Here is a 25,345-nt window from a genome sequence, read left to right on the forward strand (position 1 = left end):
ACAATTACCCTCAATTAAGAAAAAAACTAAAACAAATGTGGACTAATTTAAGTTATAATTACTATATCAGCCGCTAGATGTCACTGTTGTTCCGGCTGCTGCTGAATCAATCATTACTATGCTTTTTATAGAAATGATGGCGTTGTAATAGTAAAACATATTTGATTGTTAGATTTATGTTACGAGCAAATGGAAGCCCCAGTTAGGATATTATGATAAGTATGAACGTTTTATGCTTTTGTCTTAGTCATTATTTTCCTTTCCCTAATATCTTATCTTAATATCTTATATATTTTTTTTTGTTATTTATGCCTTTTACCTATCTATATATTTATTTATTATTTTCTTTTTTTTATCACTGAAACTAAAATAAGGCAAATTAACGTATTCAATTTGGTCTAACGTGCTGACGTCACTCCGCAGGTCGCGCTATAACAGCTGCTCTGTAAATAATAAGTAAAAGGGTTCTAATCTAAAAGGAAAACACTTTTGGCTTTTAAAAGGTTTTTCGTGTTCATGTTTCATCTGTAAACCCTGCAAATGTTATAGTACTGTGCATTTTCTTTCACATTATAACAAACGAAACACAATCAACAAGAAAAGAAACAAAATCAACAAGAAAAGAAACAAATAGTGATTATATTGATGTCACACATTAACGGCCCTCGTTATTTGTGCCTTTTCCCATTCCCTTTTAGTGGTCCACATTTGGGGGGAGGGTCCCGACTCCAGATGATGCTGAGCGGAAGGAGGAGGATGGAGAGAACACACACACACACACACTCACACACACACACACACACACACACGCACACACACACACACTCACACACACACACACACGCACACACACACACACTCACACACACACACACACACACACACACACACACACACACACACACACACACACACACACACACACACACACACGCCTCACATCACAGTTCCAGTCACATCCGGACATGTGCGCCTCCTAGACTCGCTGTTTACGCGGATATTCCTCTTTTTTAAACTACGTGATCCGTGCGTGAAGCCGGCCGCACTTGGAGGGACGCTTCCCCGCTCTCCGCCCGCCCCGATGGAGACGTGTGAGGAGAAGGAGAGGGACGCGCGGACTGAGGTAAGAAAAGAGGGGAGGAAAACGCACAGACGCGATGGAAATGTCGTTTGGATCGTGCGTAAAATGGACTCCGGGTGGTTCGCGGTGCCGTGACGCGTTTGTCCGGTGTTTAGTGGGACACTCGAGTGTGCTCCTGCTCCTGCTCCTGCTGATGCTCCTGCTTCTGCTTCTGCTGCTGCTGCTGATGCTGATGCTGATGCTGAGTCGCCGGCCGGCTTCTTCTCCTCAGCTCCATCCCTCTGAAGCAGGACCCCTCCCTAAATCTGTTTGGCTCTCCTCCTCGCCATTTCCGCGGCGCACACTCGTCAATGCTCACGGGACGATGGATTTTAATGATTTTTTATTTTATTTTGTAGTTTGTTTTCATTTTTTACTAAGATTTTGCGAACACTAGCCCATATTTTGGTGTTCAAGGTTGGAGGAAATAGTCTTTCAGCCTATCTGGGACGCCGTTCTCTTTCTTCTCTGACTACATAAAGGACAACAAGTTATTGATTTGTAATTAAATAGGGCTGCACGATATTGGGAAATATTGTGGTGTGCGATATGGTTGTTTAGTTTGTCGATATTATTGCGATCTTACGATATACTTTAACACAATAGCCATGTTTCCACTGGATCACTGTGGAGCAGACCGGGACAGTCTGAAAGTGCCTCCACTGTCTTAAGTGACCCGTACCAGCAAGTTTAGGGGTCCGAGGAGGCTTCCAAAGACGTCTCCTGGCTCTGTTTTGGCTGACTTTAGAGCGAGATGATTGGAGAAGAGAGAACACCGACTCAGATGTAAACTAGACGGCAAAAAGCAGATACAAACAGAAAATAAACCATTTCTCACCAACATAAACAGGCGTAGGTGCAGAGAACTGAAATAAATGCAGAAAATGCTGAAAAAAGTATAATTGAAGTACAATTTAGATGTTCTTTATTAAGAAAAATGTGTTTGTGTAACATCAGCGTTAGCAAAGCCCTGTCTCTGGACCTGAGCATGGAAACACACTCCGCCGGCAACAGAGGCGTTCCAATGTGGCTAAAGGCAGCATTTAAAGTACCTGAGATTGCACCTCCAACCCTCGAGTTAAAACACAAACATCACTATCAACAAACCTACTGCTGCCTTGTTATTTTACCTCCAGAACACATCAATGTTTTAGCCATGCAAACAGATTTCCCCAGGGACAATAACTTTCCCTGGGGGACTTCTGTGTGTAACCCCCCCAGGCTTTTATACAAGCCCAATGGGAACTGAATGTGGGCCTATTGACTGTTCCAGATGCCCTGCCACATGCTTCATTCATGCTTTGTTATGATGGATTAATGAAGATGTGCGTTTGAATCAGGCCAAGCCGCTGACAGATGGGCCCGGTAAACTGTGCACCACCTCATACTGGTAATCAGGCTTACTATTACGCTTTGAAATAAACGCAAAAAGAGTAATTCATTAGGCCTAAAAATATGAATTCTGTCCAGATATGTTTGTTAGCCATTAAAAATTAAACCAAAATATAAGAAGCTCAATGAATGTGTTTAAATTTAATTTATTCCATTTCATCTTTCCATCCAAAGATACCAGACCTTATTCAAACATACAGGGAGGAAAGTAGGTATTCAAACACCCTGCAATTTTGCAAGTTCTCCCACCTACAATTTATGGAGGGGTCTGAAATTTCATCATTGGTGCATTTCCACTGTGAGAGATGGAATCTAAATCCAGAAATCATATTGTATGATTTATAAATCATTTATTGGTCTGTTATTGCAGCGCTGTAAATAACTATTTGAACATTTGCATCAGCAAGTACTCTGGCTCTCAAAGTTAGTCTGCCTTTCAAAAGTCCACCTCTGCTCCACTTATTCATCTGAATGAGTGGCACCTGTTTGAGCTCATTAGCTGCATAAAGACACATGTCCACCACATAATCAGTCAAACTCCAACTACTGCCATGGGCAAGGCCAAAGAACTGTCAAAAGACACCAGAGACAAAACTGTAGACCTCCACAAGGCTGGAAAGGGCTACGGGGCAATTAGCAAGCAGCTTGGTGAAAAAAGATCAAATGCTGGAGCAACAGTTAGAAAATGGAAGAGGCTAAAGGACTGAGGCTCCATGCAAGATCAAAAAGAAAAGGTGAGGAATCAGCCCAGAATTACACGGGAGGAGCTGGTCAATGACCTGAAGAGAGCTGGGACCAGTTTCAAAGGTAATACACTAAACCGTCATGGTTTAAAATCATGCATCGCACAGAAGGTTCCCTTGCTCAAGTCAGCACATGCCCAGGCCCGTCTGAAGTATGCCAATGAGACCTGGATGATCCAGAGGAGTCATGGGGGAAAGTCATGTGGTCAGATGAGACCAAATTAGAACATTTTGGTATAAACTCTTCTTTCCGTGTTTGTAGGAAGAGGAGGGATGAGTAACATCCCAAGAACACCATTCCTACTGTGAAGCACGGGGTGGAAACATCATGTTTTGGGGGTGCTTTTCTGTACAGGGGACGGAACGACTGCAATGTATTAAGGAGAGAATGAATGAGGCCATGTATTGAGAGATTTTGGGCAACAACCTCCTCTCCTCAGTCAGAACATTGAAGATGGGTCGTGGCTGGGGCTCCGTAAGAAGCATATCAAGGCTCTGGAGTGGCCTAGCCAGTCTCCAGACCTAAGTCCAATACAAAATCTTTGGAAGAGCTGAAACTCAATTTGCTTAGCGACATTGATTTTCTCAGGTTTAGATTCTGGCTCTCACAGTGGAAATGCACCTTGATCTTGCATGGAGCCTCAGTCCTTTAGCCTCTTCCATTTTCTAACTGTTGCGAAATGCACCTATGATCCATAATTTCTATGTGGCAGAACTTGATAATTTGCAGGGTGTTCAAATACTTATTTTCCGCACTGTACCATCTTAACCAGAACAAAGCCCAGTCCAAGACTTTATCAGGGCAACAGTTTATCTTAGAAGCACCTGATCTATCCTGGGCAGAGGATGCAGCACAATATGCAGAATATTTATTTAAATTTAAAATAAAAGGTGCACAGGAGGCAGTTTTCATTCTAAAAATGGGCCAAATGTATATTCATTTCTATGGCCAATTGCGAATAAACTCAATTTGACAAATTAACAAGAGTTTAAGTCTTTTACAAATCATAAACTGTCTCAGAGCAAGATGTCTCCAAACTCAGGAAAAAACTCAATGTTTTACCTTCATTCATTTCTTAAAATAAATTATGCACAATGAATACTTTAGAGCATCTATTTATTTATTTTCAGTAGTTTAACTGAAAGACTGAAATGAGAGAGTCACAGTTTTTGTAATTCCAGCTGGAGAGGCTCTTGTTTGAAGGAGACCTGAAGAAAACAGTCAATATGGAACAGACTGCAAGACAGCAAACAGCTCGAGCAAACATGAAACTGCTGTCCTTATCCGACAGCTTTAATAAAGCCTTAATAAAGCATGAACAAAGACTGAAGTCTTCATGAACAAATATTAAGAATGATTCAGGCTTAGTTACTTACTTAATTAAGGGATTAGTGTTTGGAGTTAAGAGTATTAAGTGGGTAGTATTAATTGGGTAGGCTAATTTAACTTATTATAACGTGGCTAGAGTCAGATGTGATACAAACATTTACCCCGTATTTGAAGTCAATATTTTTGAGTAAAATATACAGCTTGTATATCCAAAAGTAGAAGTAAGAGTAAGTGACCAAATAAAACAGCCCCTTTAACTATTGATGTTTATACCAGCCGGTTCATAGTGGTTCTCTGCTCCTCCTGCCATCTCTTTTGCTGACCAGCGCTCTATCTCTCTCCTCTTTTTCTCTCCTCTCTTTTTCCCTCCCTCTTTCTCGCCCTCTCGTTCTCTGGCTTGGTGTCAGCTCCCATTCTCTTCACACGCCGAGGTCAGCGGGTTTAGACACTTTCATACACACTCAACACTCCTCTCTTTGAGCAGCAGAAACACCAAACATCCTAAAAAATGTGTCGTCATATTTTTGCGCACATCTCTCATATACACTCGTTATACACATAGATACAGTATTCTTAATGCTTTCTGGATTTGATAACAATGGATTAAAGGTGTAACAGTCCTGACAGTTACGACGGTTGACTACATTTCAAACATACAACGATAAAAGCAAAAGTATAAAGTGTAAACAAATGACTGAAAACATTTGAAACCAAGAAGTGTGTACCGTATTTTCCGGACTATAAGTGGCACCTTTTTTCATAGTTTTTGCCGGAGTGCGACTTATACTTATAATATAAGTATATTATACTTATATACTTATATTCCGGAGCGACTTATATGTGATATTATTTGTTATTTTCACACTTGCAACCGCATTTCCTACTCCAGTGCGACTTTTTTTCTTCTCTATTATGCATTTTTGGGCTGGTGCGACTTATACTCCGGTGCGACTTATAGTTTTGAAAATTTGGTATTTGACTTATACTATATACTTACAGGTATTCACGATAGTCTTACTTCTCTTTGCAGCGCAGCAGACTGACGGAGGAGCGAGATGAGGCCCAGAGACAGCTCACTCACATCAAGAGAGGTCAGTCCACTTCTACTACAACTTCTAGCCTACATAGTGTAGTATAGTATAGTGAGTATTAATACAGCAATATTTGTGATGCACTCGACGGTTTGTACAACTTGTATATGTGAATTGTGCCAAAACTTGCCTCCGAATCATTGACCCGGGAGTGTGTAATGTTCAGCAACGTCAAGGACAGTTTTTATCTTTGAATTTGACGTTCAGCGTAAGAAGCTCGGGGTGTTCCTTGTCAACCGAAAGTATGTTTGAACTCATGACGTAGCTCAAGGGAATGAACGTGTTTTAGCCCTTATTTTCACCTTTCATCTAATTTGTGTTTAGTCCTAGTTCATCCCTGGGTTTACCCTGGTTCATCTCTGTTTTTTCTGTGGTTTAGTTCTAGTTTAACCTTAGCTTACTGATTTAGCAGTAGTTTAGGCCTGGTTTAGCCTTCCTTTAGCCCTTATTTAGCCCTGATTAAACCCAAGTTTACCCCAGCATGTTTCAGCTCTGGTTTGGCCCTTTAGCACTAGTAGCTCTAGTTTAGCCCAAATGTAGCTCTGGTTTAGCCCTGATTAATCGCTAGTTCATCCCTGCTTTAGCACAAGAGTAGCTCTAGTTTACGTGTAGAAAAAGATTCAGTTGTATCATCTGGACTAGTTTCGACCTTCATCCGAGGGTCATTCTCAATCTGCGAATCAAGACCAGGAACTCGGATATTTATCCTACTCTGAGTAGGCCCTGCCCACTGGGCGGGACCCTATGATAAAAGGTGTTTTTGGTTTCACCAGAAACTAAACCTCTTTGTTTTCTATCAAACTAGCCCCTTTGTTTACTATCAGTCCTTTAATAGGCTATCAGCCTCCTATTGTTACCTGGCTCACTCTCTCACCTCCCTGAGTAACTGATTAGCATTCGAATGCCCTGGACGTCTACCTCTCCAGGGACTCAAAATTCCATTATTAACGACTGGAAGGTTGAATCTTAAACCACCATTTCTATTTATGGTATGTCCTTTTTTCTTTCTTTTTTTTTTAACAAAAACTGCCTCTTTACCTCCTCTCTAGTTCAACTCAAATGTAGCTCTGGTTTAGCTCTGATTAATCCCTAGTTTAGCCCTGCTTTAGCACTAGTGTCATTGTTCTCGCTGGGCTGAGGTTGAAGGATGGCGGTGGGACAAACCACCGTAGGTGGCGCTCGCAAAAAGTTCTTACATTTTTTTTTAAGTACACAAGCAAAAAGTACTACGGCGCTCGCAAGGTGATCTTCAAGTACTACGGCGCTCACCGTGCGAGCGCCATAGTACTTTTCGCTCACGCTGCCTATGACGCTCGCACGGTGATCTTAATACCTGGCGGTATGTTTTGGGCATGGCAGTGACCAGCCGCAGCATGGCGGCCCGCCATGCCAAAACCGCTCAGCGAGAACACTGAGTGTAGCTCTAGTTTAGCCCAAATGTAGCTCTGGTTTAGCCCTAATTAATCCCTAGTTTAGCCCTGCTTTAGCTCTAGTTTAGCCCAAATATTAGCTCTGGTTTAGCCCTGATTAATACCTACTTTAGCCCTGCGTTAGCACTAGTGTAGCTCTAGTTTAGCCCAAATATAGCTCTGGTTTAGCCCTGATTAATCCCTAGTTTAGCCCCACAATTGTTTAGCTCTGGTTTAACCCTAGTTTAGTCGAAATGTATCCCAAAACCTGTGCCGCTCAAAACATGCTAAATCCCGGCATTGAAGGATGGGTCAAATGCAGAGGACTCATTTCAATAAGGTGCACGTTAACCTTAGTCCCTAGTTTAACCCTGGTTTAGCCTTACATTATTCCCAGTTTAGTGCATCAGAATGTAGAATGTCACTTGAACCCTTTGTAAGTTGAGCCCGTCTCTTGTCAGTGACTCCATCTCACAGCTGACACCTGCACTTCCTGTTCTCACCTGTCCTTCCCCGGCCTCTGATTGGCTCTCCCCGATATCCCCCTGGACATTAACCAATTACAGTAGAAAGGGCCCGATGTCCAGAGCTTCTTTTATTGACTAGTCTGTGGTACAAGGACAGAGCAGCAGCAGCAGCCATGACCATCAAACAAGGTACAGATCAAAAAGAGCCTCATTTACACCTAATAAATAATATTGTTTTAAATGTTCAGGGTATTTTATATTTGAAGATAGCTTTGAATAAATAACATTGGCATTGACATTTTCTATTTTCTCATTGTTCAGTTCATTTTTACTACGATGCTGGTTTAAAATATCCAACTACTACAACTACAACTACTACTACTACTACTACAACTACTACTACTTCTCTGTTATCAGTGTTCTCCAGGGGGCGCTGTCTCCTCTGTTGTCAGTGTTCTCCAGGGGGCGCTGTCTCCTCTGTTGTCAGTGTTCTCCAGGGGGCGCTGTCTCCTCTGTTATCAGTGTTCTCCAGGGGGCGCTGTCTCCTCTGTTGTCAGTGTTCTCCAGGGGGCGCTGTCTCCTCTGTTGTCAGTGTTCTCCAGGGGGCGCTGTCTCCTCCGTTGTCAGTGTTCTCCAGGGGGCGCTGTCTCTTCTGTTGTCAGTGTTCTCCAGGGGGCGCTGTCTCCTCCGTTGTCAGTGTTCTCCAGAGGGCGCTGTCTCCTCTGTTGTCAGTGTTCTCCAGGGGGCGCTGTCTCCTCCGTTGTCAGTGTTCCCCAGGGGGCGCTGTCTCCTCTGTTGTCAGTGTTCTCCAGGGGGCGCTGTCTCCTCTGTTGTCAGTGTTCCCCAGGGGGCGCTGTCTCCTCCGTTGTCAGTGTTCCCCAGGGGGCGCTGTCTCCTCTGTTGTCAGTGTTCCCCAGGGGGCGCTGTCTCCTCTGTTGTCAGTGTTCTCCAGGGGGCGCTGTCTCCTCCGTTGTCAGTGTTCTCCAGGGGGCGCTGTCTCCTCCGTTGTCAGTGTTCTCCAGGGGGCGCTGTCTCCTCTGTTGTCAGTGTTCTCCAGGGGGCGCTGTCTCCTCCGTTGTCAGTGTTCTCCAGGGGGCGCTGTCTCCTCCGTTGTCAGTGTTCTCCAGGGGGCGCTGTCTCCTCCGTTGTCAGTGTTCTCCAGGGGGCGCTGTCTCCTCTGTCAGTGTTCTCCAGGGGGCGCTGTCTCCTTCGTTGTGCCCGTGTGGAGGACACAGCTGTCACGACGCTCATGAAACATTCAAACATCCGGCGGGGAATAAAGGCCCGTCAGCAGAGCAGTAAAGCCTGGTGTCTGTCTGTACGCTTCAATATTTAATACTGTAGTCAGTGAGGGAAGGTGAGCGAGAACGAGTAGCTGCAAGTGTCAAAGGTGGGGTACGCTATGTTTCTTTTCTGTTGGAGGGTCTGCCGTCTGCTTGTGCTAAATACTAAATCATAATTTCAAAGTGGAAATTATAAAAAGTACAATTTACAATATTGAATATTAGAAGATAATTTAAAGCGCCTCTTACAGGTTGGACGACTCATTGGACTAAAATGCAGTTAAGATAAATATATTCTGAATTTAGCTAAAATTTACAAGAATGTCATCACACAATAGCATATTTTAGGTTTATAATTTAACTTCCTGTTTGTAATTGATGACACACGAGGAAATCCATCTAATGTCACAATTTTGCGACTTTATTTTGTTGAATTAATGTTGGAGTCAAAAAAGTTGCTTTTCTTGTGTAAATGATCCATAAACTTCACATATAAAAATCAACTGTTGTAAAAGTATTGAAGTAGATGATTAAAATGTTTCCTTAAAGATAAAGTTTAAGTATTTTATTAAAGAGTGAAATGTGGTGATGTGGTCCAATTGTTCAATGTTTCGAGACCTTTTATAAGTATATTTTAGTTTGCCCAAAGCCAGGACTTGAAATGAAACCCTTTAGATAGAACGTCACCATGAATATACTAAAAATAACCCCTCAAGTACTTTCTACTTTTCATTCCTTTCTTTCCCAAAATGGTAGTGGGGTAGGAACTACAGATCCCTGCTGTCAAATCTAAAAGTTAAAGGTATGTACTGAGCTGAGGGTGAGGTGCTTGTTGTGGTTTCCCTTTCATCGTCAGATCCACATTTACATCCACTTGTCACTGAAAAGAATACACGCGCGTTCATATGTCTTGACCTCAGAATATCCCCACACGGCGGCGCTGTTTTCAATGTCACTCTTCTGGTTTCAGTCTCTCAGATGGTGATCGAGGAGGTGAGCGTTCTCCAGACCCAACTGGAGATCGAGAAGTCGTGTCGGGAGAACGCAGAAGCTCTGGCCACAAAGGTCGGATTCTTTGAACTTATTTTGACGACTTATTTTGATGATGATATTATGAAAGCTTTATTTTCCTGAGTGGAAAGCGACTTCATTTTGTTGACTTATGTTTAGAATGTCAAAAAAAAAGTTGTTTTCTTGTGTAAATGATTCATACACTTTTTTTCTCCTCAAGTACCCACTCGATTGGTGTAAAACTATTATGTATATGACAGGTATAAATACACCAAATAAAGTCCATATTAGAACATTTTAAAAACCTGACAGACACTTTAACTTGAAGAGCACTAGATTACATGGATGCACAAAACTCGTTTTACGTTCCTTGTTACGCTAAAAAAGTAATCCGAGTACTCTTAACGAGTCACCCCCAACTGTGATTCTAAGCAGCTTCTGGGGGGCAAACAAAAATCCCCCAAAGCCCTTCTCCTGCTCGTTTGCAGAACAGATCTAGAAAACACTACAGGCTGCAAACTATTGACACTTTCTGTTGCATTTATGAAAAACATGATCGAGACAATTTTGTAAGAGGACCCACTTTTGTTTGGCACGCGCCTCAGTGTCAGCCCCTCAGTGTCAGCGCCTCGGTTCACCGCGCAGGCCGGGCGCATCGCACCTCTTTTTTTCCATCTGTAATTTATTTTAGCAAGAGTCAGCTAATTCCCCAGAGAGAATGAATGGAACGGAGTGTTTTAATAAGTTATCTGTTTTTTATTGTTTACTTCTGGGCCTACTTTGTGTTGCAACACTGGAATTTCCCCATCGTGGGACAAATAAAGGCTTATCTTATCTTAACTTTGAGGCTACCGTCCGGAACCAGCCTAGTATAAAGATCATTAATTGGTCAATTAAATTATTACTTTTATTGAGAAAATATATCCTTTTAACATATTGGGGGGGAAATAAATAAATAGCATGACTTAGATCCTCCTCTTTTGCCCCTGCTGTAGTTGAACAGTGAGAACAGGAAGCTGAAGTACCTGAGCCTTTCCTCTGGCCCATGTTTGGATGAGTTCCTGCCCAGTATCTCCGACTGCATCGCCACGGAAACGGAGACGGAAGCCATGGAGACGGACGGCGGCCGTGACACCTTCGCACAGTACCAGCAGCAGGTCAAAGGTAATGCATGGAGTTTAGACAACATTGAGCGTGTGGAGCTAGTGTTCGCCCATCAAACAATACCACAGATCTGAGCTTAAGTAAAGTAAGCTACGGTTACTGGACTCAATTGGTCGCTGAGTTGGATAGGCAAACATCCGACCGGTCTGTGTAATCACCGTCAAGTGCCAAAGACTGTCGAGCACGTGCTGATTCGCTATGCGGCCTATGAAAGAGAAAGGACCGGGTTGGCCTTGTGGTTTCAGAATAATAGGCAGGAATTCAATCTGCAGAATATTCTTACATTCCAGTCACAGTAGTTGCTTACGTATATAACACAGGGTTGGGTAGACGTTTATAGAGTTGGGTTGTGTTGAAGAATGTGCCGAGGATGAGGAGGAAGATGATGATGATCTAATGTGTTTGGAACTCATGTGCTTTGAACTCGTGGGCTTTGAAACGTAGAAGAAGAACTGAAGAATGGGGAAAAATGAAGTCTGAAGAATAAAGTCTGGCGGTAATGCAACACTTGGATGCCAACAGCCATAAAACAACAACAACTGAAGAATGGATTATATAGGGTAAAGTCTAAAGAATACAGTCTGGCGTGGGAAAAGGCCAACTGGAATAAAGTCTAAGGAATAAAGTCTGGCAGTAATGTAACACTTGAATACCAACCCCCATAAAACAACAACAACAGTCTAAAGAATAAAGTCAAAAATGTGCAACTACTGTAGGTGGCAGTAATGTAACATTTGGATACCAACTGCCATAAAACACCAAAGAAGAAGAAGTCTGTGTGGGTCCCTCTCTTTCTCTCCTTCTTTCTTACCCCCGCCCCTTTTTTAAACTATAGTGTAAAACACATACTTTGAAGACGAACAGCTACAGTGAGTGGCGGTAAATGCACCTTTTCAGTTGGTTGTCAACTGCCATTAAAGGGCCCATATCATGCTAAATCAACTTTTCAGAGCTTTGAACCTTCTTACAGTGCTATTGGTACCTCATATGTGCCCAGTGGTTTTTGTTTGATTCCTGCCGTCTTTAGCTAGAGAACAGTCTCTATCCTTCCCCTTGGATGAGCAGACGAATGGGACCTACTTACCAGGATGAGTCAGCTCCACGCTAGGCTACGTCCCGGGTTGGGCGGGGAACACACGATCACACTGAGACTACGTCACGGGTTGGGTGGGGGAGGCGGATTGCTCTTCTCCTCAAACTAAGCTGTCTGCATTTACGGGTTTGTGAGCGGGGCCCAAGATATGGTTGATATTTTATAACTATTATGTTATGCGTGTTGCACAACACTTATTATTGTCGAATATGCCCTTAGTGTAGAGACTACGAAACAGGAAAACCAGCATGATATGGGACCTTTTAAAAGTAACACAACAAAAAGCAGTCTCTGTGAGGGTCGTGGATCCGCAGTGGTAAAAGTGATCCACAGAGACGAGAAGTAACATAAGTGCGTCTGCATTTACAGCAGTGAAGAGACAATTCTGGAATTTTTATCTCATGCAGCGTGCCAGAAAAAAATTGAGAAGCTCTGTCATAATTATTCACCACATCTGCTCTGGAGAGGATAAAACCCTTCCATAAAACCCTATCTATAATTAGATACAGACAGCGCACTGTGCTCTTATTTTGCCCAGATTAGCTGCATTTAAATCATATCTTTCTGACAAAGTCCATTTTACGCTATTACATGAAAAAAAATGTATACAGCTCCTAAGTTCTAAATCATGAGATACCAAAGCAAAGATACTCAAGATGAGTGTGCATACAATCCTTAGCCTATGAATATGAAGTGATCTACAGGCAATAGAAGATGAATTAGCCTGAATAATACATGATAGAGCTTTTAATCAGTTGTGTTTGAATGTGTGTGCAGAGCTGAGGGAGACGGTGAACAGTCTGCTGGAGGAGAAGAAGACTTTAGTTTGTCAGGACCACGAGCAGCAGAGACAGATCACAGAGCTCACAGCACAGGTACGGCTAATGCTAACGCTAAAGCTAACAGTACTGCCTGTCCAAAAACAAAGTCACCTCTTGGATTCCACTAGGCAAATACAGTAGGTCCTCTCCTCCTGCTGGAGAACATGCTGCAGGTGATGATCTTTCAGCTGCAACACGGGATTTAAACCCGACTGATTCTCATTTCTGAAACAACCATGTGGAAAGACAAATCCCGTGGTCATGGATGAGATGTCAGTTTGTTTGAGAAAGGTCAAATCATTGGCATTAAGCAGAGAAAACATCTAAGGAGAAGCAGAAACTAATGTACTACAGATGAACCCCAGTGAGAGTGTTTGAGCTGGAGAAGGTTTTGTGCTGTGGTCACTCACATCATCAATACAAGTGTATGTTACATTGAGCAAACAGAAGAAGAATTACAATATTAGATTTATATTATGTATAAATACAGCTGTATAAAACATCTATATAATATGATTAATAATAATACAACTTTTTTCCCCGTTTGATTGTGCTACTGTTGTTTGTAATCTTTGCTATGTAAATTAAATGCACATGTTTTACACTATTAGTCTAAAATGAGTCAAACAGTGGCCCACGTATCACAGCTGTAGAAGCACAGGCCTACACTTAAGACCACATTTGAATCATTTTGAACACTTCCTGTGATTGTCCCCAGACTCAGCGGGACCAGGCGGCGATCACAGAGCTCAAAGAGACCGTGGAGCAGCAGAAGAAAACCATCAAGAGGTTCAACCGAGGTGGGTCATGTGATCAGGCCAGGGTTAGCGAGGACCGAACGTTTAGAAGAACCACAGATTGAAGTACGACTACGGTTACTTTCAAAATAAGATAAGATAATCCTTTATTGTCCACACATGGGGAAATTTCGGTAGAAACAGGGGGAAAAGGACAGATAACTTATAGGTTTGAAGAAAAAAAAACACTCTTAATAGAAGAACTCTTATAAACAAAACAAAAAACTCTTAACAAAACTCCTCTCATATCTTAATAGGGAATGGAGGAAAAAAAAAAAGAAAAAAAGAATAAAATAAAATAAAATAATAATTAAATAAATAAAATAAATAAAATAAATAAAATAAATAAAATAAATAAAATAAATAAAATAAATAAAATAAATAAATAAATAAATAAAATAAAGTAAAAATAGCTAGCATAAGACTAAATAATACTAATACTAATGGTAAGTAAACACTCTTATTTACATCAGTTATATGCCCTATGAATATGGCCTTAATTCCTTGTGAGTATGACAGTAATTGCACATGAATATGACGGTATTGTACATGGTTAAGTCAGTATTGCACATGAATATGACGGTATTGCACATATGTCACAGTGAGTCAGATGTCACTTATGTAGGAGTAGAAAAGACTCATTATCAGACTTATGGAACAAGAAATAGAAACAATACTCAATTTCACTCTAATGTGCCTCCATAGTACGTCACTTTTTAGCCCAAACAAATAGACCAAGTGAAAAGCTTTTTTCTTGTTTTTGTTGCACTACTGTGTCGCATCTCCACAAACCTGATTCCTCCTGCTCATCTCCATGGAAATGTTGTCCCTTTTGCTATTACATTCCATAATATGGCACAAAACGTATCTATGTCAATGGAGAATGTTCAAAAGTATGGTCTTAACTTGGACTACAAAATAGTTTTACATTTGCATCAACTGGACATGTTTTTTCCTACAAAAAGTTGTGTTCATTTGTTTTGTGGAAATTAAACAAAACCTTTTTCTAACTAAAAAACATAGTAAAGCAGTGACTGGTTTATGCTACATGTGTAAAATATGTGTAGATGTAGAATAACATTTTAATTACACTATGTCATGTTCAGAATATTAACAGGGGGAGTGTTTTGCATCATTTGTTATCATTATCTTTGGTAATAATAATAGTCTATATTCATGAGAAAGGTTAGTACTGTTGCTGGTCTGGTGTGTGCAGTGTCTGTGATGGCGGCGCAGGAGTTCGAGGAGGTGAAGGAGCAGCTGGATCTTGAGCAGAGCCTCAGAGTCAAGGCTGAGGACTTCGCCCACGAGGTAAAACTTAAAGGTTCCATTTACGATCCAACATTCAGGCGTTGAGATTTCTTGTTCAAAAATAGTTTGCATTAATCCTGTTTACCAAGTCCTCTTGCTCTGAGCATGCAAATCTTCCATATTTGTGACGTTAAAAGTAGAGCCGGAACTTTTTTTCAAGTCCATCAATTATCGCCAGACTCAATCTGAGCATTTCTTCCGTCAGAATGCATTTATTACAACTGTCAGGGAAAGCTAGATTTGGGGGGTTCATAGTAATTCCCCCTGATGGCTAGTAGGTCCTTGCCACAGACTTTTGTTTATTTATTTGTTTATTTTTCACTTCCATTTAATTAATCAGCATATTCCATATTTAGTCAAATAACTTCTATTTTACCTAGTTTTCTGTCCATTTTATCTTTTTGCGTAAAACCTCCCATGACCAGCCTCGACACGTGATGTTTAAAGGACAATAACAATGTAAACAAATAATACATGATATGTGCCCTTTAATGAAACTTTCCTAAAATTATGTATTTGTGTTTGTTTGTTTGTGCGTGTGTGCTTGTGTGTGCTTGTGCGTGTGTGCTTGTGTGTGCTTGTGTGTGCTTGTGCGTGCTTGTGTGTGCTTGTGCGTGTATGCTTGTGCGTGTGTGCTTGTGCGTGCTTGTGTGTGCTTGTGCGTGTGTGTGTGCGTGCTTGTGCGTGTGTGCTTGTGTGTGCTTGTGCGTGCTTGTGCGTGTGTGCTTGTGTGTGCTTGTGCGTGTGTGCTTGTGTGTGCTTGTGCGTGTGTGTGCTTGTGCGTGTGTGCTTGTGCGTGTGTGCTTGTGCGTGTGTGCTTGTGTGTGCTTGTGCGTGCTTGTGCGTGTGTGCTTGTGCGTGTGTGCTTGTGTGTGCTTGTGCGTGTGTGCTTGTGTGTGCTTGTGCTTGTGTGTGCTTGTGCTTGTGTGTGCTTGTGCGTGTGTGCTTGTGCGTGTGTGCTTGTGCGTGCGTGCGTGCTTGTGCGTGTGTGCTTGTGCGTGTGTGCTTGTGCGTGTGTGCTTGTGCGTGTGCTTGTGCGTGCTTGTGTGTGTGTATGCTTGTGCGTGTGTGCTTGTGCGTGCTTGTGTGTGCTTGTGCGTGTGCGTGCTTGTGTGTGCTTGTGCGTGTGTGCTTGTGCGTGCTTGTGCGTGTGTGCTTGTGCGTGTGTGCTTGTGCGTGCTTGTGTGTGCTTGTGCGTGTGTGCTTGTGCGTGCTTGTGTGTGCTTGTGCGTGTGTGCTTGTGCGTGCTTGTGCGTGTGTGCTTGTGCGTGTGTGCTTGTGCGTGCTTGTGTGTGCTTGTGCGTGTGTGCTTGTGCGTGTGTGCTTGTGCGTTTGTGCGTGTGTGCTTGTGTGTGCTTGTGCGTGTGTGCTTGTGCGTGTGTGCTTGTGCTTGTGTGTGTGCATGCTTGTGCGTGTGTGCTTGTGTGTGCTTGTGCGTGTGTGCTTGTGCGTGTATGCTTGTGCGTGTGTGCTTGTGCGTGTGGTTGTGCGTGCTTGTGTGTGTATGCTTGTGCGTGTGTGCTTGTGCGTGCTTGTGTGTGCTTGTGCGTGTGCTTGTGCGTGCTTGTGCGTGTATGCTTGTGCATGTGTGCTTGTGCGTGCTTGTGCGTGTATGCTTGTGCGTGTGTGCTTGTGCGTGTGTGCTTGTGCGTGCTTGTGCGTGTGTGCTTGTGCGTGCTTGTGCGTGTGTGCTTGTGTGCTTGTGTGTGCTTGTGCGTGTGTGCTTGTGCGTGTGTGCTTGTGTGTGCTTGTGCGTGCTTGTGCGTGTGTGCTTGTGCGTGTGTGCTTGTGCGTGCTTGTGCGTGTGTGCTTGTGCGTGCTTGTGCGTGTGTGCTTGTGCGTGCTTGTGCGTGTGTGCTTGTGCGTGCTTGTGCGTGTGTGCTTGTGCGTGTGTGCTTGTGCGTGCTTGTGCGTGTGTGCTTGTGCGTGCTTGTGCGTGTGTGCTTGTGCGTGTGTGCTTGTGTGTGCTTGTGCGTGCTTGTGCGTGTGTGCTTGTGCGTGTGTGCTTGTGCGTGCTTGTGCGTGTGTGCTTGTGCGTGCTTGTGCGTGTGTGCTTGTGCGTGCTTGTGCGTGTGCGCTTGTGCGTGTGTGCTTGTGTGTGCTTGTGCGTGTGTGCTTGTGCGTGTGTGCTTGTGTGTGCTTGTGCGTGCTTGTGCGTGTGTGCTTGTGCGTGTGTGCTTGTGCGTGTGTGCTTGTGCGTGCTTGTGCGTGTGTGCTTGTGCGTGCTTGTGCGTGTGCGCTTGTGCGTGTGTGCTTGTGTGTGCTTGTGCGTGTGTGCTTGTGCGTGTGTGCTTGTGTGTGCTTGTGCGTGCTTGTGCGTGTGTGCTTGTGCGTGTGTGCTTGTGCGTGTGTGCTTGTGCGTGCTTGTGCGTGTGTGCTTGTGCGTGCTTGTGCGTGTGCGCTTGTGCGTGTGTAGATGCTGGTGAAGCAGAAGGAGGCCAACCGTCAGAGCATGGTCCTGATGCAGAGCTGTGAGCCCAGTGAGCAGCTGCTGAAGGCTCTGGACGACCTGGCCACTGCCACCAAGAGGCTGGAGGAGGAGAGGAGACAGCACCACCTGCAGGTACACAGCACAACTACAAAACTTCCGCATGTCTTTGTGAGAACAGATCATTCAATCAATAAAAGAAAATAAAGGAAGGAATACATATAGCTTGGATGTAACATGTACAGTCCTGTATTTAATAATTTGGTACCTATGCATTGCTTTATAAATAAACAGTTTTTACGATTGTTTGTTTTTTATGTTTTAAAAGTATTGTTTTAATAATAAAACGGTAGTAATTTTCAGACCCCCACAAAAAGCTGATACATAAAAAGCTGACAATGAAAATAAAATAAACTGCTCTTCTCTTGTTGTTACTTCTACAGTCCATTCACTGTTTTTGCAATATTTTATAACCTTAAAGTGCCCCCTACAGTTTGTACGACTCATTTAACTAAAATGCAAATAAGATAAATATATTTTTAATCACAAAATTTATTTTATCACAAAATAGCATTTTTTTTAGGTTTATAATTTCACTTCCTGTTTGTAATTGATAACACATCACACTAGGAAATTACCCAGCAAACGATGGGCAAAAACTCATCTAATATAAAAAATATATATATATATATATTAGAGCAACTTTCTTTTGTTGAATTAATGTTTAAAGAGCCAGAAAATGTGTTTCTTTGTGTAAATTATGCATACATTTTGACTGGAACGAGTGTTCCTAGTGTGATGTTACTTCCTCCACAAATACCTGCTCGATTGGTGTAAAACTATATTTTTTATGTACAGCAGGTAGAAAATTGTAAAAACCCGTCATACGCCCTTTAACCCGGACATTTACAGCCACTTTTAGCACAATTTTGATCTGAATATTATCATCGGGATAAAATGAAACAACATCTAGATATTCATTTCTATCAGCACCATACCAGGAATTACATTTTAAATGAAAAATGTTTTCCCCTCAGGTGCAGAGTCTGGAGCAGCAGCTGGAGCAGAGCGCGCTCCTGAAGCAGGTGGAGGCCCTGCAGAAACAGCTGTTCCTATTGGACGAGGAGAAAAAGGAGATAGAGTCACGGCTGGAGCAGGAAGTGAGGAGGAGCAGTGCGCTACAGCGCAGAGGTGAGACGAGAGATGCATTCTGATTGGTTCAGACTGGTCTATTTATTAAGCCCTTTCTGTGAAAAAAACCAGAAACCTTTGAATAGGTTTGGATTTGAATTAATTAATTTCACTTTAAACAAGTTTATAAAAGACCAAAGAAGAATAATATGGTAAATAAAATAGCTAAATATTCATACTGAAGATGTTTTGGTCTGGTTTAAAGTGATGCAGTGATAAAAGGGTGAATTGTGAAGTGTGGAAAATTGAATCAACCACAACTCGAATAGTTCCAGAACCCAGTGTAATGCAGACCATACTTAGACCTTTAAAGAAACTAATCATTCTAACATTTAGTGTTTGTGTCCACAGTGTCTCAGCTGCAGCAGACTCCACCCCCTGCGCCTGAATCAGCCCCGCCCCCTGCCCTGGATGTAGCCCCGCCCCCCGCACCGATTCCTCACCCCCCGCCTCCCCCTCCTCCTCCCCCACCACCTCCTCCCCCTCCCCCTTCCTCCAGGTGTAATCCAATCAGGTGAGTGCAGCACACGCATGGATTTAATTAGCTAAACTAAACATGACAATAAAACATAACAGTGAATATCCTGTTTCATTATTCGAATAAATGCAGTATTTCTTCAATCGATCGAATTCCACTTCATGCTACAAGGTCACATGCCTGATTTTTCTTTTCATCTCTTCACACAATTAGATTTTAAAAAATGTTTTCCATCTTGCACGTAGTTGTATCATGTATTTAGTCAATGTAAAAGTGTCAAGACTCGTCTGCGTTGTGGCCCCCAGCTCTCTGATTGCCATTATGAGAAAGTCCTCCAAAGGATCCAAGCCCACCGTGAAGACCGAGCAGGCCCAGGGAGACTCAGGTACCGCCGCGTCTGTAATCCTCTCCGTTCTGACCAATGAGCCGTCCAGTTTTCTTAGTCCAACCTCTTGTGTTCCACCAGCAGATGATGAGGTCAAGGTGAAGGCGGTAAACGAGATGATGGAGCGGATCAAACACGGCGTCGTGCTGCGGCCAGTCAAGGCTCCGGACGCCAAGGTCAGCACGTCCACTTGCATTTATTTTTATGCTGAAGCCAAGGCTGAGAATCACAGGGTCCCTCCCGATTCGACGCGATACACGGCTCTCGATGCGATACATCACTCTTTTTCTTTTTTTTTAAAGAAACCAATACGTTTGAACAACATTCATCTTTGTTAAACCACGACCTGCACAAACTCAAAATGAAACACACCCGTTTAAATCATCAAAACAGTCAAAATGTCAAATGGTTTGCTTAAAAACAAGTTTCCTTTCTTTAAACAAGCAACAAAATTATAGTGCCAAAAATGACTCATGGCAATATATCGATACAGCAGCCCATGATATCGATACTGTATCACATGTAGTATCACAATATATCAATATTTTGGCAAGCTCCAAGTTGAAGCTACACTAAAGAGAACCCTAAGATAATTCACTTCATTATAAGGTGAATTCAGGTGACGTGGGAGTCTGTTTTTGTGTTTTTTTAATGTGTTTTAGGTATTACGTTTAAGTAAACAAATATTTGTCTCTCTTCCCTTTCTCTATTTGGTTCTTACTCCTCCCTCTTTCTCTGATTGGTTGATTGTTTTCGGTGTCTCCCTGGTGCCGGCGCAGAGGACAGCAGTTAAAGTGAGTACATCGACTTGTATTGACATCCCCAGTTTCCCCTTGTGTCTCTGGTGATGTTTATCTACAACCTCCAAAGTGACAGCAGCGTTACCTGGCAACTGTGCCTAGGCCATTCCTAGGGCCGAAGCGCTGGTCATACGCTGCCGTTGTGCCCCTGGGCAAGACACATCATGCTCAGCAGCCCATCGAGCAGGAATGTGCCAGTAGTCATTTATTTTAGACGCTCTCCCTCAAAATCCTTGGCTCCACATTGTGATGTCATCAAGTGGTATTTAAGGCAGTGTTTCTTTGTTTCAAAAGTCCAATAATCCATACGTCATCTTCTGATAATTCAACCCTCAAAAATCCTTCACTAAGGTGCAACTTTGAAATTAGAAGTGTATTTTTATTGTATACTTCTTTTATTGTAGCGTTATTTTACTTATATATACATATATTTTGTATGTTGTTTTGTCAGGCGCCGCCAGTGTGCGAGGAGAAGCAGGAAAGCGCCATGGAAGAACTCAAAGGGATTCTGGTAAATACTTTTTTGTGTTTGCATTCAATTACTGCCCCCTGGTGACTGGAGGCGGCATCTCCAGGAACAATACTAGTCACACATTTGGAAAACAGACCCTGTCCCATAGAGATTATGCAGATAACATCACCACATTCAGAATTTTAGCAGTGAGTTCAAAATTGTCATCGAGGAATAAAAAAAAAAAAAAAAAAATAAATACACTGCTACAGTTTGATAACAAATAGAAAAGTCAAACAAGATGAACAATAGGGACACTCCAGCTCACACAGGAAACACACACAGTTGAATCATTCTCCCCTTTAAAAAGCTGCTGTTGAGTCCATGTGTAAAGGAATTAATTAGCGAATTGAAGTGTCCTTTATCAACCCTTAGTACCAAACAAGCAAGCTAAGCTCTGCAAAGTCACTTCAACAACAGAGAAAGTACTTTTAGTTTCCATTAACATTTACCATTTTGCAATATAAAGTTAATTTGAGCAGCAAAAAGGAAATAAACACATTTTATCAGTTCTGCTGCCCATAATTCTGCCACTCACTTCCACCTCCATTCTGGAAATCATGTCCAACATTATTATAGTGGGTTAAATATCTGTACAGAAACCCAGAGGGATGCAGGTTAAAATCCCCAGTGAGCACACACTTGGTAAGACACGTGCACTGCTGTGGTGGAGGTGACTGAGTGCTCGTGTTGTTCCAGGAGACGGTGAAGCGCAGTCCCAGTCGAGGCTCTCAGGACATGGCTTCCTCTCCGCAGCCCAAGAAGGATTCAGAGCTGGAGCTGATCCTCCGACGGAGACGCAACAAGGCTGGAGAGCGCGGAGGTACTATTGTGGGGAGGGTCTGTTTGCATGTACTGCAAACAAACCAATTATACTTAAGGTTACGGACTCAGATCTGGAGAGGGTTTAGCTGACGAACACCTTGCAGGTCTAGAAAGGGTCCAGTCAGGTACTTCTGACTAAAGCCTGCTCTATTTGTCACACTGCAGCGTCAAAGAGTCCAGTTTACATTCGAGGTCTGTGGCTGCGCGTCCAGGGCGTCCAGCCTTTTTGCTGCTCGTTTTGAGTGTCCGAGTGGCGCAAAACCGACGTTTTGAGCGTCTGACTGAAGGCGTTTGAGCGTTGGCCCCTCTAGACGCAGAAGTTAAAGAATGCTGAACCTTTAGGCGGCTGGCGTGGCAACCAATCAGAGACGTACCTACACATTTCATTATCCGGAAGAAGGACCAAAACCCTAACCGTGCACCAGCATGGATGTCCAAGTCGTGAGGAATTGAAATAGTAAGACAGCTAGTAGTTGCACCGGGTAGCGGAGACTAAATCTAGATCATCTTTTGGGCAAGTATGGTATTGAAAAAAATAAACTCTTTTTATTTATTTATTTTTATTGGGAGAAAAAAAATCACATGAATCACATGAATACTGCTGTTGTGGCCTTGGGCAAGACACTTAACCCACCTCCCCCTCAGTGTCACATTGGTGTGTGAATGTGTGTGTGAAAAAGTGAGTGGTTCCTTGATGTAAAGTGTAAATGTACCATTTAGTGTTTTAGACGCAGGGAGAAGAGGCCTCACTCTGCGACTAAGATCTCACACGCTTGATGTAAACTGCAGCTTGTCTTTGGTCGCACGATGGTTCTGTTTCATTTTTGTCCCGTTTCCTTGCTGCAGATGAGCATGAGGGCCAGCTGAACCACGTCTCCTCCTCGGACAGTCTGTACAGCCGCAGGGCCAGCTCGGACTCCACCAGGGACATGGAGACCTCGGAGGGTCTGGGGGTGCCGTCGGACCAGACCGGAGCTGCCGTGAGTGTGGAGCGCAGGGGGTCTCGACCAGGACCCGTCGTACCCCGGAGGAAGAGCTCAGACTGTGGAGGACTGAGAAGAGGATCCTGCAGCTCTGTGTCTGAGACTGCGGCCACCAACGGAGCTATTCACAGGTGAGGAGTCGACACAGTCAAAGTGAAGGGTTACTGAGGATCGTTTACAATATTGTATTTTATTTCAAGAAAGCAGGATAGTGTATTTTAGACACAAACACAAAAATGAATTAGCAGATTTCTTTATTTTGTTGATTTAAGATGAACGATTGTGAAACTCTAAATGAAACAATGAAATATTGTTTTGAATAGCATAATTGGTTGGTGTCTAGTGTATATGTTTCAATCAAATTAAATTTATTTTTGTAAAGCTCAAAATCACAACTGCAGGTGTCGCTCAGAGCTGAACAAAATTGTTGATTTTGCCAGAAGAAAGTTTGATAATTAAACAATGAACTAGTCATTTGTCAAACATAGAGAAGAAGATTAAGAGGAATTAAGCAAATGGAGAATGTCTCCATCGAATGTCTCCATCGAATGTCTCCATCGAATGTCTCCATCGAATGTCTCCATCGAATGTCTCCATCGAATGTCTCCATCGAATGTCTCCATCGAATGTCTCCATAGCGCCCCCTGTCCTTAGACCCTAGTTCTGCAGGAAAAACCACACAAAACCCTTTGGAAAAAACTGAACCAGGACTGACCAAACTATGGCCCGGGGGCCAAATGTGGCCCTCAGACCAATTTTTGTTGGCCCTCAGGCTTCCTGCTAAGTTGGTCTAAACAACAAAAAGTTGTATTTTTTACTGAAAAATTGGGAAAATTCAAGCATAGCGTTATACCAACCTAATATTAATGTTCTAGGTCTTATTAAAGGTGTGGAGTCATCGAAACAATGTCCGATGCAAAATTTCAAATTCGACAAATTTGACAATTTTTGGGTTGTTTTTGGCCCTCTGCTCCGTATAAGTTTCAAAATGTGGCCGTCTGTGAAAAAGGTTTGGACAGTCTAAGACTAACGCGCTTCCATTTGTAGATGGACAACCATTCAAGACCATGTAGGCCTAGAGAACTACAGTAGAATAAACTAATATTGTTGATCTGCCACAAAGTTATCAGTTTATAACCTTTAAGTGAAAACATGGCGTCATAAATTGGGGGTACTCTGGCACCATATTAACAAATAACAACAAAATAGTCAAATAGTCTATATTCAAGCTCAAATCAGCAGAAGTATGTCCATCCATCGGCCTCACCATTATTGTTTTGATATGTTTGGCGAGGTCACATTTGGACACATTGAAAAAGGAGTGAAGGAGGCCATTTTTGTTAAGAAATAAACGTGGCTTACCAGGATGTGACTTACCATGGAGCATGCCTCCAGCATCTGTAACAGTGCCTTGTGTGTTCTGCAGTGGAGCAGAGAAGGACCAAGTCTCAGCCGGGACCCAGATCCAGACCAATGGGACAAACGGAGTGGACCACAGTGAGGATAAAGGGGACGGACTCAGAGACACAGCGACGGACCAGGAAGCCCAGTCCTAAACCGGTCCAGGAAGCCCAGTCCTAGACCGGTCCAGGGAGCCCAGTCCTAGACCGGTCCAGGGAGCCCAGTCTCAGTATATTCAAATCCCAAAATACTAATTTAAATCTATAGCAAACGGCCACAGATTTGCCTTTGACATTTCATAAACAAGTTAAACTATTCACTATTTACTGTATGATACACTCATAGTAATAATAATACATTTAAATATATAAAATAAATCAGGTCATTTAAATTATTTTTGTCATAAAATGTTTTCAAATAAAGATGATTTGGGTCACTGTAAACATGAGAAAGAATTCAAGATTGAAAGGGGAAAAGAAATTTAAGATGAGGGAAGAAGAAGAAATTTGAAATGACAGATAAAGTCAGCATTTATAAGTGGCTCTTCTCTTTCTTTTATAAACACCATTTCACATACATAGAATTAAACAGATCTTGCTTCGAAACAATGTTGCCAACTCAACACACACAAAATATTCAAATACATTTGTTTGCGGCCAAAAGTAATTGCATATATTCAACGCAATAGTGGCCGATCAGATGTGAAGGTTTATGGATTTTCTGAAACAAATTCGTGGACTGACTTCACGTTTGAGGAACGTTGCACTTTTTTTGCACAATTCCTCCTCAGAAGAACGACTAAAAGCTTTGGATCTCCTCCGTTTGATGCACTATATGTATACTCTGCCTTTTTACCTGTCATTTTGTCACTAACTCTTTGTCCAATTCTTGAGAAAATGTTGCAGGTTTAGTCTGTTTAATGCAAAAAGGAAGAAGACACGTCCGGTTTGGTCGCCCGGGAAATGGATTCAGTCAGTTTTGGTTTTGCTGGTGAAAATTCCATCTCAATTTTGGGAAGTTGAAACTAGAGCTCGGGATGTTGTCACAAATCAAAGACTTTTTAGTTAGCCTTATGCTAACCTCTAAACTAAATAGTTCATTTAAAGGTCACATATTAAGCAAAATTGACTTTTTTGAGCTTTTATCCATGCTCTTACTTTGTTTTCTTGTCAAAAACATACCTGGCGTAGCATTTGGCTTCATTTGCCCGAGTTTGATGAGTCCTGGTTAGTAAGTCCTCTCCCCTCCGGGCGTCAAAAACACTCTGTTAAGAATCTCCCTGATGTGTGATGTCATATTCTACCAATGACA

The 25,345-nt window shown here is 42.6% G+C and overlaps 1 protein-coding gene across 4 annotated transcripts; it reads left to right on the forward strand.

Moving 5' to 3' along the window:
• The first annotated feature begins 1,043 nt into the window (after window positions 1–1,043).
• shtn3 (shootin 3) lies at window positions 1,044–24,191 on the forward strand. Of its 4 annotated transcripts, none has more exons than XM_072452949.1 (17): window positions 1,044–1,123; window positions 5,616–5,676; window positions 9,806–9,900; window positions 10,842–11,010; window positions 12,881–12,978; window positions 13,643–13,724; window positions 14,938–15,032; window positions 17,449–17,595; window positions 18,498–18,651; window positions 19,003–19,165; window positions 19,435–19,514; window positions 19,596–19,698; window positions 20,296–20,308; window positions 20,766–20,825; window positions 21,525–21,648; window positions 22,497–22,764; window positions 24,060–24,191. In XM_072452949.1, the coding sequence occupies exons 1-17, from the start codon at window positions 1,082–1,084 to the stop codon at window positions 24,187–24,189; spliced, it is 1,884 nt and encodes a 627-aa protein (XP_072309050.1). In that variant the 5' UTR covers window positions 1,044–1,081; the 3' UTR covers window positions 24,190–24,191. The 4 variants fall into 4 exon arrangements, with proteins under 4 accessions (XP_072309050.1, XP_072309052.1, XP_072309053.1 ...); XM_072452951.1 differs by having other exon boundaries at window positions 21,528–21,648; XM_072452952.1 differs by having other exon boundaries at window positions 19,596–19,690; window positions 20,294–20,308.
• Window positions 24,192–25,345: the final 1,154 nt, after the last annotated feature.

The sequence above is a fragment of the Eucyclogobius newberryi genome, unplaced genomic scaffold (genome assembly GCF_026437365.1).
Source record: "Eucyclogobius newberryi isolate DKJ021-1_F unplaced genomic scaffold, fEucNew1.0.hap1 SCAF_19, whole genome shotgun sequence".
In the NCBI taxonomy this organism is placed as follows: Eukaryota; Metazoa; Chordata; class Actinopteri; order Gobiiformes; family Gobiidae; genus Eucyclogobius; species Eucyclogobius newberryi.